Source organism: Sarcophilus harrisii, chromosome 4 (assembly GCF_902635505.1).
Source record: "Sarcophilus harrisii chromosome 4, mSarHar1.11, whole genome shotgun sequence".
In the NCBI taxonomy this organism is placed as follows: domain Eukaryota; kingdom Metazoa; phylum Chordata; class Mammalia; order Dasyuromorphia; family Dasyuridae; genus Sarcophilus; species Sarcophilus harrisii.
Window position 1 is genome coordinate 257,388,809 of NC_045429.1, and position 14,631 is coordinate 257,403,439.

At 33.9% G+C, this 14,631-nt stretch overlaps 1 protein-coding gene across 1 annotated transcript; it reads left to right on the forward strand.

Annotated features, from left to right (window-relative positions):
• The first annotated feature begins 612 nt into the window (after nucleotides 1-612).
• GSTA1 (glutathione S-transferase alpha 1) lies at nucleotides 613-13,623 on the forward strand. Its single transcript, XM_003769152.4, has 6 exons — nucleotides 613-895; nucleotides 2,691-2,742; nucleotides 6,484-6,616; nucleotides 9,402-9,543; nucleotides 11,251-11,382; nucleotides 12,580-13,623. Exons 1-6 carry the CDS (start codon nucleotides 809-811, stop codon nucleotides 12,730-12,732), a joined length of 699 nt encoding a protein of 232 aa, XP_003769200.1. The 5' UTR covers nucleotides 613-808; the 3' UTR covers nucleotides 12,733-13,623.
• Nucleotides 13,624-14,631: the final 1,008 nt, after the last annotated feature.

Sequence of the window (14,631 nt, forward strand, 5' to 3'; positions counted from 1 at the left end):
GAGAGGAAAAAGAGGTGTTATATGTAGATAGACAAGCCACCTCAGCTTCAGGAGCATCTGTGTTCTAATCTTGTCACTAATCCTGTCTGACTGTGTGACTCTAGGAAAATTGTATTCCAGGCAACTCTCAGACTAAAAACCCCAGGACAATGACAAATCCATATTGTTAGAAGGAATTTCTTCTCTGGGAAACTCATTTCATAAATCAAAGCACAGATTTATATCATTTATTTTGTTATTTGTCTTAAATAAATTTTTTTTTGTATTTGATGTATGATTCCTGGGTTTTGATTGTGAACTCCTTGTATATGGCTATGAGCTGTATCTGCTTAACTAGGATTACTCCCAAATAACACCAGGAGTAAAAAAAGGATTTATATAGGATCCATAATTTCCAGACTTGGAAGAGCAATTTTAATATAATGAAAAAAAATTATCCTAGCAGATATTCCATACACAACGAAAGAAGTTCCATCTTTCTATTTCAGATATCCTGTGTAGATCACATTGAGTTGATCAGTTACTAGTCACAAAAGGTCCATATACATTTCAATCAGTTAAATAGATTCATGCTTAGCTGCTTCAGCCTGTTTTTTGGGGGAAAGAAGTCTGAATTCTGCCTTTCACATGATTCTCCTCCCCTTTTCCTCCTCCCCAATCTGCTCTCTGAATCATTGGCCCTTAGCGTTTGGACTTTCCTCATGTATTCCCAGTGGAGTCAAGATTACAAAAAGGACAGCTTGTACATGTCTAAGTCCTAGTCGGATTGTTCTCTGTTGTTTTTCAGAAAACCAAGAACTGAAAAATCATGGCTGGGAAGCCCAAACTATATTACTTCAATGGAAGAGGCAGAATGGAATCAGTGCGCTGGCTTTTGGCAGCTGCTGGTGTAGAGGTAGATGTTTAATTTCTTAAATGTATTCTTTTTCTTCAGATTGACTGAATATTTACTAGTTGAAAAATCACAAACAATTCACTTAATGACTTCCTTAAAAAAAGGGGTCTAATTATTGTAATCAATTTTTTTCTTCAACAGTGAATTGAGTCTCAGAACAAGTTGAAGATCACATTTATCTTGATAATTAAATCTTGATTGAGTTCTCCTTCTGAAAGTGGAAACAGTATAGATCATTGCTGAGCAGATGTGGGTCCAAGTCCTGATGATACTACCAGCTAGCTATACACCATTAGGCAAAACTTAAATCTCTGAGACTCAATTTCTTTATTTGTAAAATAAAGGAATTGAATTATATCAATTTTGTGTGATCTCTTATAGCTTTGACAGTCTGTGATTTTATGATTTACCTATACTGTAATAACTCTAGAAAAAAAGTTTTTCTTTATGTTTCAACACAAAGAACAATTGTATTTTTGATTAATTACACGTAATAGAGAATTATTGCTTACTATTGTTATTAAGTTAAAAGCCCAATTGTTTTGAAGAATTGAAAAATTCCAAGGAAGGACAGCAGTGGAGAGCACACTGGAAGTAAGGAGAGCCTGAGTTCAAATCTGAACTCAGCTACTTAATAGCTGTGTAACTCTGGGCAAGTTGCTTAATCCTAATTGCCTTGCAGAAAAAAAAAAAAGGAAAAAAGACAAATACGGAGAAATGGAGGTTGAATTAGTTTCTAAAGAGATTTAAACAGACTTCATTTTTGTGGATTTTTAAAAAAATGCAGTCAGAATTGGGCAAGATTTAGATTCATTATATACAAGATCTTCCTAAAGTCTTCTAACTTCTAAAAGTTTCCAAACTTTCAAACACTGAAATTTCACATTGATATGCTAAATTTTTTTGTAATACTCTTTCAGATAGTAATAAATAATTTTATCTCCCTTCTCTTAGATATTGGTTAATCACTTTGCCTCTCTGGGGTTCAGTTTCCTCTACTATCAAATGAGGGGATTGGACAAGATAGTCTCCACTGTCCCTTCCAGCTCTTGTCTGCATCCTGGATCCAAGGGACTTTAGTTCTGTTAATCATAAGACCCCTTTCACAGGATTGAAAAAACAACTAGTACAGCTACAGATGTGTAATGTGGTAACTGTAAACTTGAACAAACTTCTTTTTACATTTTGAAATGTTCTTTCTATTGTACCTACAACCTAGTTGAGGCTTAAATCTCTGCAGAAGTTTTAAGAGGATCCTGTATGGACACACATAAAAGTTAATATGTAATAGATGTATTATTATTATTATTGTAAGTGAATTAAAATTGAAAAGTATATATAAATACAATATATTAAGTTTTTATGTTTTAATGTCTATGTTCTATCAATAGATAGAACTTACATGAACAAAAGCCTTTTGGTAGGTAGTCAAAAATATTGCATTAAGAATATGAAAAGGGATTCTTAGAATAAACTGTTTAAGAACAGTTTGATGAGAGCATCAGAATCATTGTACAGCTAAAAAGAATCTAAGAGGTTATTTAGTCCAACCTTCTCATTTTTTGCAAATGAAAAAACTAAAACCCAAACAAACTAAGTGACTTGCTCAGTATCACTCAGCTTATACAAATGTATATCTAAGGCAGGATTTGAATTAAAGTCTTTGTGACTCCTGCTCTTGTGCTCTACCCATCATACCACTCAGTTGTCTTCAGTGATCTCTAAGGTCCCTTTCAATGAGAACATTCTATAATTCCATTGCTCTAATAATCTCATGTGTCTTTCTCCTTTTTAGTATGAAGAAAAGCTTTTCAAAACAGCTGAAGAATTTGAGAATTTAGTTAAGGGTGAGTTCAAAGCCTGGTTATGTTGTGCTCGTCCATGAGAATCAGATTACCTACCATTGCCTTGCCTGAAGATACACAGAAGAGTCTCTGTGATCCCTTGAAGCTCCCAAATTTTCTGCAGTTGTGAAAAAAGTACCTTATAAATCACAATATAGGTGGGCAATTACAAGTGTGTTTCTCTGTACTTCAGATATAGAGTTTGAATTTCAAAATAACTACATCAGGAAAGAAAGTAAAGCTTATTTTCTGTCTCCTGAAACAAAGGACCTTTGGCTTCTGTAGAGTAATAACGGTAGAAGGAAAAAGTGATGGGATTGAAGACTGGAAAGGTGAGGCTGGAGTTGGATCATGTGATTCTGTGAATGTGAAGAAAGAGTAGGAAAACAGGAGTTATTGGATTTTTTGTTTTGTGTGTGGAAATAACTTGAAAATTGAGCTTTCCTTGTTGTTTCCTTGACTGTAAAATGGGGTGATAATATAGTACTTGCTTCCTAGAGTTGGGATGATCAAATGAGATATTATTTAGTTGAGGTGAAGGTTCTTTATAACTCTCAATCTATGATCCTATAATCCTAACTTTTACCCCAAAATCATATATACATAAATATTAACTGGTACATGAGTACAAAGTATTGCATTATCAGAGGATCATGGAAGACTGAGTGGAGGAAGTGGTGTTTGAGTTGGATCTCCCATGATGGGCAGGATGCTGATAGAAGGAAATAACAGGGAAGTGCATTTCAGAAGTAAGGCACAGAAGTCTGTGTATGCATTTGGGCAAATAATACATGATAGCATAATGAAAGAGGTTTCATATTCCTGGCAAGCTGCCCTTAAATGAAGCAAAAATAAGATTAGAATGTAATTGGGAAATGTTTAGGAAAATAAATAAAAATGCAACACAGATAATGTTAATTTGTGGTTTTCAAAGTCAATATGTAGCTTACAGGGAATGCATTCTATCTGAGTTTAACTTCACTAGATGGCATAATGGTTAGAGTACCAGGTCTAGAATAAAATAGATTTCTCTTTCTAAATTCAAATCTGGCCTCAGACATTTATTAGATGTATGACCCTATGTAAGTTACAGGGTTAACCCTGTTTATCTCAGTTTCCGCATCTGTAAAATGAGCTTGAATAGGAAATGGCAAACCTCTCCAGTATCTACAAAAAATCCCCCAAAACTGGTCACAAAGAATTGGGTCATGACTGAAAAATGACTAAACAACAAATATGAAATAAGGTTGGAAAAGTCCATTGGATCTGGACTGAGAGTGGGAAAGGATGTAGTTTGGACTTTATTCAGGAGGCAATAGGGATCAATAAAAGTCTTTTTTGAACAAGGATGGATGACATGATCAGACCTATGTGTCAGAAAGATTAATCTAGTATTATATTGAATGGAATATTGAATAGAATGGTCAGCAGGTACCTGTTGTAAGATAATTGCAAAAAGAGCAGAAGAAGATACCTCAGGGAATAGAATTTTGCCAGAGGGGTTCATTTGGTGACTTTTCAAAGAACACTTTTAGGAGTTTTGTTGATAGTTTCTGTACTTGTAAAGATACATGCAAAACGTCTCTCCCCATCCCCATTCTTACATGAAAACAGTCACAAAACTGGTATGAAATGATCTGCATTGGTATGTATATGGAATACGTAGAGAATGTTAAGTAACCCAGTTTTACCACTGCAGGGATAAGTGTATAGACAAATTAAAAATCAATTATTAAGATTTACTGTACGCCAAATACTATTCTAAAATCTGGGGATACAAAAAACCCAACCACAAATGCAGACAATGCTTGCTCTTACAGAACTTATATTCTAATGGGGGAGACCATACAGTTTAGAAGAGTGGTGGTCAAGAAGGTATATTTTGATTTGGAAAGTTACTGGAATGGTGAGTGGAGCCTTAGAAGAGTACATTGATATAACCTTTCCAGTAGCGATAGATATATTGATTTAATTGTGGTTCTAGTCTTGAAAAAGAGATAGAGACTACAAAGAATATGAACTAAGGGCAAAGTAGCTGCTAGTCAAGAGACAACTGGGAAAAGAAGTAAAATCAAGAATGAGTCAGTCTGGTATAGGAGACTCAAGTCACTTATCAGTCCTACAAAGGGTCTCAGATCAAGAGTTCTGGAGTTGAAAGGATTAAGGGCCTCTGAGCCAGTGAACAAAAGCAGTTAGCCTGGCCAAGAAGTATGGGAAGTAAAAAATGATTGGATCTAAGATTGGAAAGATTTTGGAGATCATGAGAAGAATATGAATTTTTTTTTAGTCTTATGATAATTCTTTAACAGATTTTTAAAATGACAATAAAGCTCATACTTTGACAAATGTCAGTAAGTAATCTAATTACAACAAAAATCACTAGAGAAATAAATCTGATTTGTTACCCGTCCAAGCACAGCATTTGTATGGTATCAAAAGGACTAAGTTTTAAATTCAGCAAATACATTTTAGCTCAATGAAAAACACCCATTTCTACATAGCTTACTTATAAAACTTAAGCAGAAAATAATCAGATTAAATCTTTTATTTACTTAACAAAAAAAAAAAAAAGCATCTAGTAAATCAAAAGGCATGGGAAAGTTTGGTTTCATATGAGCCCTCAACTTATTTTTCAAGTATTTCCTTCTGATTCTTAGGCCACAGTCAATATAAATTAAGTCAATATAAATACAAAATAAAAGCTCTGTATGTCCGCAAAGATATAAATTTTATTTTTACAAAAGAGAGAGAATGTAACTGAAAAACTAACAAGATTTAATCATTATTACCCAAAGCAGAAGCACACTATTCTGTGGTACTACTTTATCTCTGTAAAAATTACAAATATCGCTCCTGCCTTCAGAATAACTAAAAGTAAAGAGTCTGCAGTGAAATGTTTTGGCCATTTTGTTAAACATGCTGAAATTGGTCTGCTAACTGCTTAAAAAATGAAGAATTTCCAACATATAGTTTACTTATCATGTATTACAGTTAAATAGAACAGTATTAAATATGTAAAAATCTACATTATGAAGTGGAACTTAGACAAGTTATTTGTGCAGTGAAGTAACTTGATAATTGTTATCATTCCAAAAGACTAGTTAGGAAGGACAGATTGGTAAAGCCAGATACTAGAGGCATGGAGATCAATTAGAAACATATTTGAAACAATCTAGATGGGAGCTGATGAGAACTAAGGTTTGGTAGTGAGAGCTGGGAGGGAGGATGGATCAGTCTATCAATATGTATTTATTAAGCATCAACTATGTGGAGAATGAAAGTCTTTTCCTTCAGAGAGTTTATACTCTTTAAAAGGAAGGAATATATACAAATATAATAAATAATAATAGTTTATGTAGCACTTTAAGGTACACAAAACTCTTTATGAATTTAGTTCTTACAGTAATGTTGTAAACTTGGTGTTATTATGGTTCTTATTTTATAGATGATAAAGCTGATGCTTATAGATTAAGGAATTTGCCCTACTGAGACAAAAATTAAAATTAAAATTTGGTCTTTTCAATTCTAAGTCCAGAACACTACTATGCCACCTATGTAAGTGACAACAAGGGAAGGGAATGAATATGTATTAAACAAGTATTGTAATCTTCTTGGACTTCAGTTTCCTCTACTGTAAAATAAGAGAGTTAAATGGGTTCCTTATGGTTCCAGAACTATGGCTCTATGACCCTGCTCCAGTGAAGGAGAACATGCTACTGACTTGATTTCTCTTTCTGTTTTTAGGTGGAAAACTAATGTACCAACAAGTGCCAATGGTTGAAATGGATGGAATGTGCATAGTGCAAACCAGAGCCATCCTGAAATATATAGCAGCAAAATATGACTTGTATGGGAAGGACCTGAAGGAGAGAGCATTGTACAGTAATCATTGCATGCTTATAATAGAACATAGAAGCCATCTTTTTCATTTTAGGAAATTTCTTCTTAATAATTGAGATTGATACATCATTTGTCCTGGGTCCAGTAGAGTTCAAAGGCAATGGATATATAGATGACTTGCTCAGGAGAGAAGATATGGCTTCAGATCTCCAAAACAAACAAAGAAGAACAGAGACTCCCAACCAAAAAACCCAATAACAAATAAAAATAATTTTTACTGATTTGAAAAAAGCATGAATTCAAAAGCAACAAATATCTTTACTACTTATTAACTCAATGCAAATAAAGGTATTAGATGTTACAGTGGATAGAACACTGATTTGAGTTCCTATCTGGCCTTAGATAGTTGAAACTAGTTGTATGACCCTGGACAAGTCACTATTAAAATACTGATTGCCTTGCCAAAAAAAGTTATTATGTCTATATAATAGAAAACAACCCACACTAGATAAACCAATCAATCAACAGGCATTCATTAGGCACTTAATATGTGTTATATGATATGCTAGGCTATGAGGATATTAAAACAAAGAATGAAAATATATTGAAACTTTTTATTCTCAAGGAGTTTTTTATGTTCTGTACTCAGAAAGAACTGAATTCAAGTCAAGTCTTAGACACTACCTGTTTGACCTTGAAGGGTTATTTAAACTCTTAGTGCTTTCCTAAAATGATAAATGGAAGATGACTTGTAAATTTGCATAATTTCAGGAGTGTTCATACTAATGAAATCATAGATACAGATAAAAACATAAAACTGAAACAACTCATGGTGAATTCTGCTTTATAATGGTGGTCATGAAATTGTGAGTTCCTTAAAGGCAGGGACTGTCTTTTGCCTCTTTTTGTATTTCCAGCATTTAATACAATCTCTGGCACCTAGTAGGTGCTTAATAAATATCGATTGATTAGTTTTGTATGTCTGTCTAAACCAAGTGAAAATGTCCTTTAAAACAAAGCCTGATGTTTTTTTAAACCCTGAATTAAGCTTTTTTCCATTTTAAAGAATATCCTAGTAGCCATTTTATAAATGGACATTTTCAGTATCTGAACCTCAGCAGATTTATGATGATTAGGCAGAGTTCTTATCCTAAGATTTGTGACCTTATTTATTTAAATATTTTGATGACTGTAGTTCAGTTTAATTAGCTTCCTTTGTTGATTAATATGTATTTTAAATTATTATGTATTTTGTTTTATGCATTAAAATATTCTGAGAAAGGGTATTTGGTTATAACTAAATTGCTAATGAAATTTATAACAATTAAAAAACAGGTCAACAATCTTTGAATTAGAGAAAAAGCAGATAGTGTTCAGCATAATAAGATCAAAGATGTAGAGTTGAAAGCAACCTTGGAAATCATCTAGTCCAATTTCCTTATTTAAGATGAGGAAAATAAGGTTCAAAGGAATAAATTTCCCATTCAATTTGAATTGTCGGTGCTAACTGCTCTTGAAGTTAATAGATATGTTTCAAGGGAAAAGCAAAAAGAGGTAGGTAAATAGTATAATGGATAGAGTACCAGCTCTGGAGTCAGGAGAGCCCTCATTCACATCTGGTCTCGAACACCAAACACTTACTGGCTGTGTGACCCTGGGCAAATCACTTAACCCAGATTCCCTTGGAAAAAAGAGAGAAGCAACAATTTTCATCTAATCTCTTCTCTGTGGGTAGGTTTATTCTTCAAGATATGACAAGTATTTAGAGCTTCTCTAAGAAGTTTTTGGGCAAGTGCCTGGTAGAATGAAAATTACAATTTAGGCACTCCTATGATTTCATTGGCAGAGTGAATTTCAGTAAGAAAATCTCTTCTAAAAATACTAATTAGCAACAATTATGTCTTAAGAGTCTTAGGGACTTGCTTTCAGTGACTTCTCTAGAGTCATACAGCCAGTGGGTGTCAGAGATGAGACCTGAACATAGGCTACCTGATTTAAAAGCTGGCTTCATAATGAAAGGTATATTTCATGGGCATTAATTATGTTTTCTATATTTATTAGTTGCTGAAACTGACATCTTTTGAGATCCATATTTCTTAATATTTCTGGAGAATGAACATTCTTTTTCATAGACAACAAAAAGCCAAAACTGGTTGGAGATAGGAGAATGCCTTTTAGGGAGGAATAAATTGAGGAGCATAGTTTAGAGCAGGAGGAAATTTTGGGGATTTTTAGTCCAAACACTTACTTTTATAGGTGAGGAAACTGAGGAGGCATAGAACCTTTAAGTAATTTGCCCAATTTCTACAGATAGTAGATGGCATAACTAGGATATATTTTAGACTTGAAGTCAAGATACTTAGGTAGATCAGTGAAAAGAGTGCTGGTCCTGGAATCAGAAAGACATCTTCCTAAATCCTTCCTAAAGTCAAATTGGACCTCAGACACTTTGCCTCAGTTTCTTCATCTGTAAAATAAGCTGGAGAAGGAAATGGCAAACTCTAACCTCCAATGTAATCACAAAGAGTCAGATATGACTGAAATGACTGAACAACAAGGAATACTAGGAAAACCAAGTTCAAACTTTGCCCTTGATTCATACCAACTATCTTGGGCAAGCCATTCTCTGAACCTCAGTTTCCTCAACTCTAAAATGGGAATAATAATATCTATAATATTTAACTTATATTATTGAGAGGCTCAAATGAAATCACATAAGTAAAGAACTTTGTAAATTTTAAAGCTATCAGTTATTATTAGATCCTTCTTCAGTCATTTTCTCTAGTAATCATATTTTCATTTATATCATTTTTCTTTTCCAGTATTGACATGTATGTGGAAGGGATGAGGGATCTGAATGACATGATTATGTTCTTCCCATTTTCTTTGCCTGAAGAAAAGCAAAAGAATCTCAGCTACATCCTCGAGAGAGCTACCGAAAGATTCTTCCCAGTATATGAGAAGGTATGGAAAAGGAGGCAATGTGAGATCCTTCTGAATAGTCACTGAATTACAGATACCTCCTCTATTTAATTCTCAGCAAATACATGAAAATGTGGACACCTGTAGTACAGAAGAAAGAACACTGACTCTGTAGACAGAGGATCTGAGTTCAGATCCTTCCTCTGTCATTTATTACTTGTGGAAGTATAGGCCTGTGACTTATTAATCCTGGACTTCACTTTCCTAAACTTCACAAAATAAATAGTATTGTAGTAGATTGAGTGGTGGACTTGAAGTTAGGAAGGCTAAAATTCAAATCCTGCCTCAGACATTTACCAGTTGTATGACTCTGGGTAAGTCACCCTATCCAGCTCTTAGTTTCTTCACCTGTTTAAACAAAGAAACTGGACTTAATGATCCCTAAGGTCACTTTCAACTATGAATTCATAAAAATCTAGAACTAGGGAAAAATAAGATAGGCAGCCCTTCAGAACTTAGCATCAAAGCATGCAATGAAGGGCACTTAATATTCATTTTTTACATTGAAAAATTATATCGTCCTAGCACTGATTTCCTTGAGTTCTTCTGTAATTTTTTGGACTGTTAAATGTGGGAAGGGCTGGTGACAAAATTCCATGAGCTCTTTCCATTTACATAGAAAATTTTGATGACATTTTTCTGAACCTACATACAAAATTGGTACAATTTAGTCCTTCTGGGTTAAAGATTTACTAAATTATTTAATATGCACACATTAATCACATCAAAAGATCCAACAGCACCCTATCCACAAGCATTTATTAAAGAGCCAACTGTATACCAGGGACTATGTTCAGCATTGAAGATACAAAGCAAAATAAATGAAATAGATCCTGCCCTGAAGGAGCTTACCTTCTTATACCTAAATGTGAGTGTGTCATATGTGTGTGTGTGTGTGTGTGTGTGTGTGTATGTGTGTGTGTGTGTGTATACACACACAACTAAATATAACATAATTTTGGGAGAAGATATTAATTGGGGGGAGCAGTCAGGAAAGTCATCATGTAAGAGGTGACTTTTGAAATAAGCTTAGAAGGAAACTAGGAAGGATCTTTTCTTCTGGTTGAGATATCTTTCCACATTCTAAAATCTGCCGTTTTTTTTTTTTGCTTCCACTGAGATTCCCTTTTATTGCTAACTTGGTATCTCCTGTAAAATTCCGTATATATTACACAATATGACTGGGTTATTGCCTACAATGGTATTGACTGCTGTTAAATGATACTACTTAGAGTTCTGTTATTGATTACACAATTGTTGAATGTAATGCGGCCCTGAATTCATTGTTATTGTCTGCTTTATTGCATGTTATTGCTTGGGTATGTGTATCTGTGCTGCTTAGTTATTATTACCATACAAAACTACATATTTTTTTTTGTTTGCATTTGCATTATTGCTCTATTGAATACATTTAAAATAGAACTTGAGCCAACTGTAAGTCAATACTTTATACATTTGGTGTGCAGTGATGCCGTAAGAAACTCACTGAGGATTTTTAATTTTAGTAATAATATTAGCTATTCACTTTACAAATTTCATTTCATTTGATTCTCACAATATCCCTGTTTAAATAGTCTAATGTGTGATGGGCAGAGGTTAGTGAGTGTACAAACTGAAATGTCTGATCAAACTTGACAAAGGTTTGAAAAAAAAAGTCAAGAGATTCTCTCTTTGTCTCTGGTCCTACAGGCATTAAAAGATCATGGGAAAAATTATCTTGTTGGCAACCAGTTGAGCTGGGCAGATATACAGCTGCTTGAAATCATCTTAATGGTTGAAGAAATCAAGTCTGATGCTCTCTCTGCATTCCCTAAGCTTCAGGTAATTCCATCAAAAGTGTATCATGTACATACCCTTTGATTTACATGTTTCTTCCCCTTTAGATGTAAGCTTCTTAAGGGCAGGAATGGGTTTTATTTTTTCTTTTTATCTCCAAAATTTAGTGTAGTGCCTAGAACTCAATGAAAGATTAATATATGCTTGCTAATTACTTGACTTAAAAGATTTCCTTTGTGTGGATCCTTTTTCTACTGAACCTAACACTATCTTACAAAGTCTCCTTCATAGATGGTCTTCATAAGCTGCTGTGACCCAAAACAGTCATCAATTATTGAGCACACTTCTGATAATAAGCCTTAATGAATTTAGCTGCATGTGTTATCAGATGGTGAGCAAATAGCCCAGGGGTAGGCCCAAAACTCAAAGTATTTCCACCTAAAACTTTCACTTTACAAACATTTTTGAGAATTATTGGTCTTCTCTATGCCACTTTGAACAAAGAGAAGAAAATTTTAATAGAAGACATGCTAAGGCAAGGCCCTAAATTTGATAAATTTATCAATTTATATACTAATCAACCAATAGCACCATTAATGCACAAAATACTGTGCCGGTCTCTGGGAGGATGGATAGGTAAGTATAAAAAAGCCTTTTGTGATCTTTGTCCTCCAAGAGACTACTGTCTATCAAATTTTGCTAAAACTTTCCTTTTAGATTTCCTATGTAGCTGTTTTTATTATGGGCAGGAGTGGTTTCAAGTCACTATTAATTGGTGTAGGGAAATCCTGTTGGACAAACCCAGTCTATAAGTGAAAATCAACATTCTGTGGTTTATAATTCTAGAAGACTGCTGGGAATAATAAAAGTTTAAGTGACATGCTCTGCGTTTGGAGACTAATAGGTGTTCCATCCACTACCTCAAGTTACTTCGAATTTGGCTTTTAACAAGCCAATACAAACAATTAAGAGGGAAAAAAAACCCATGTGGGATACACATTTTTTAAAAAAGAAGGCTGTTTCTTCATGTATTACATTAAATAACTGAAAAGTGGGTCTTCCACATTTGTAGAGCAGGGAGTTCCTGGACTTTCAAATTGCACTGTCCATAGGGTGAAAATGCTTATCATATCTTTTCCCCAGGATGAAATGGTTTCCAAAGGATCTTGACAACTGCATTGTGGGGATCCTGCTTCAATGTACAAGGCTTTACAGATGTTGTCATTTCTTTTTTCATTTTAGGAGTTCAAAGCTAGAATCAGCAAACTCCCTAGGATTCAGAAATTCCTTCAGCCTGGTAGTCAAAGAAAGCCACCAATAGATGAGAAAGAGTTTGAAGCTGCAAAGAAGATATTCAAGATTGATAAAGATTTGTTTCTTAAACACATGAGCTGAATATTCTCAAGTAAAGAATTCTAAAGAACACAATTAATACTTTAGTTTCCATCTATAGTTATGCCCATAGAAATAGTAAGATATGCACCTGTCACATTCCTAGGTTCAATAACTAGCAAATATGCTTCCTTCCTATAGAGCTAAATGAAAATCAGAAATCTAATTTTGCTTATTATAAAACTTCATTAAATTAGAACCTCACCTTACTCAGGGTTATAGAAACATAGATTATCTTCTCATTTTTATTCAAAATTTAATAAACAGCTAAATTTAAAGCCAGAAGAAATCATAGAGGTTGTTGAGCATTATCCCTGCCCCAACCCATCACAGTGCTTTTTACTGGAACAGAAACTGAAGCCCAGAGTTAACAAAATGATTTACTCCAAGGTCACACAAATGGTAAATGATAGAACAAGGAATTCAAACTTAGGTCAACTATAAAATGTGGATAATAATAGCACTTATCTCCCAGGATTATTGTGAAGATTAAATGAAAAACAATTGATCAAATGCCTGGAACATAGTAGATGCTCGAGAAATGCTTGTCCCCTTCTCTGATCACTACTCCTCTCTTCATTCCTAGTAGTTCCACGATAATGATACTTCCCCTCCAATTAATCCAACATTTTCTGCATTCTACTTTTGGGGGAAAGTTACAAATCATGAGTATATAAGATAATAAAATTTATTTTAAAAAATTACCTGATGATTGATAGGTTCAATATAGATTTGAACGTTTAATACTTGTCCTTAAGGATTCTCCACAAAAGAAAAAATATTCAGTTATATTCACTCAACAGGATTTAGGCAGGAAAGTAATCTAATATTTTTGAAAGATTTTCAATTTTTTAAAAAATGTTACTCTATTAAATAGAAATTTCAATGAAAGAAGATGCCTTTGTTTCTCTCATTAATTAATCATGGTTTTATTTGTGTAAAAAAAAGATTATTTTTAAAACTATCAAGGAAAACAAGTGAAAATTAAATTTGAAATTTTCCTCTTTTAAAACAGTTATTTACTTGTTAACTTAAGTGATAGTTTTAGGGAAAAAAATCCAATGTTTTCATTTTTTCCAAGCAGATAATTTATCTGTGCACCATTTTGTTATTACAAAACAAATTAAGTAATATTTAGAAGTAGGATCAAGGGAAGTCTAGGTTTTTATTTGGGTTATCTAATTTTTTGTTTGTCTACTTATTCAGTGTTGACTTATTAAAGTTCAATCTTGTAAGCCCAAAGAAAGTGTAACAATGGTGGGATAAGATCGCAAAGGGTCTGGGAGGAAAGGGCTAAATGACATGAACTTCAGGCTATGCATGCTTAGATTTCAGATTTGGAGCCAGAAAAAGTTGAGACAATGGTATACATCTCCTTTGGGCTCCTCCAGCTCTTGGAAATTAGTTGGCCCTCAGCAGATACAGCAAGACAGACCTACAGACTTCCCCAGGGGACATGTGGAGCATCTAGTTGGGGAGAAATCAATGCCCATTTCATCTGTCCTACTTAGGATGATTAAAATAGATTTTGTCATAGGTAGCCTTATAAATATGTTAAGGACAGCAGGAAAATTTGCCTGACCATTATATCAAGCTTCCCTATCTGCTTTGTGTTATCTGAAATCCCTTTAATAGCAGAAAAGGTTTTCAACAGTTAGGGGATAAATGCCTATAATCTTTGATCCAGCAATACAACTATTAGGTCTGTATCCCAAAGAGATAATAAAAAGGGGAAAGAACATATATGTACAAAAATATTAATAGCAGTTCTTTCTTGTGGTGGCAAAGAATTGGAAGTTGAGGGGATGTCCATCAATTGGGGAATGGCTGAACACATTGTGGTATATGAATGTAATGGAATGTTATTGTTCTATAAGAAATGAAGAACAGGCAGATTTCAGA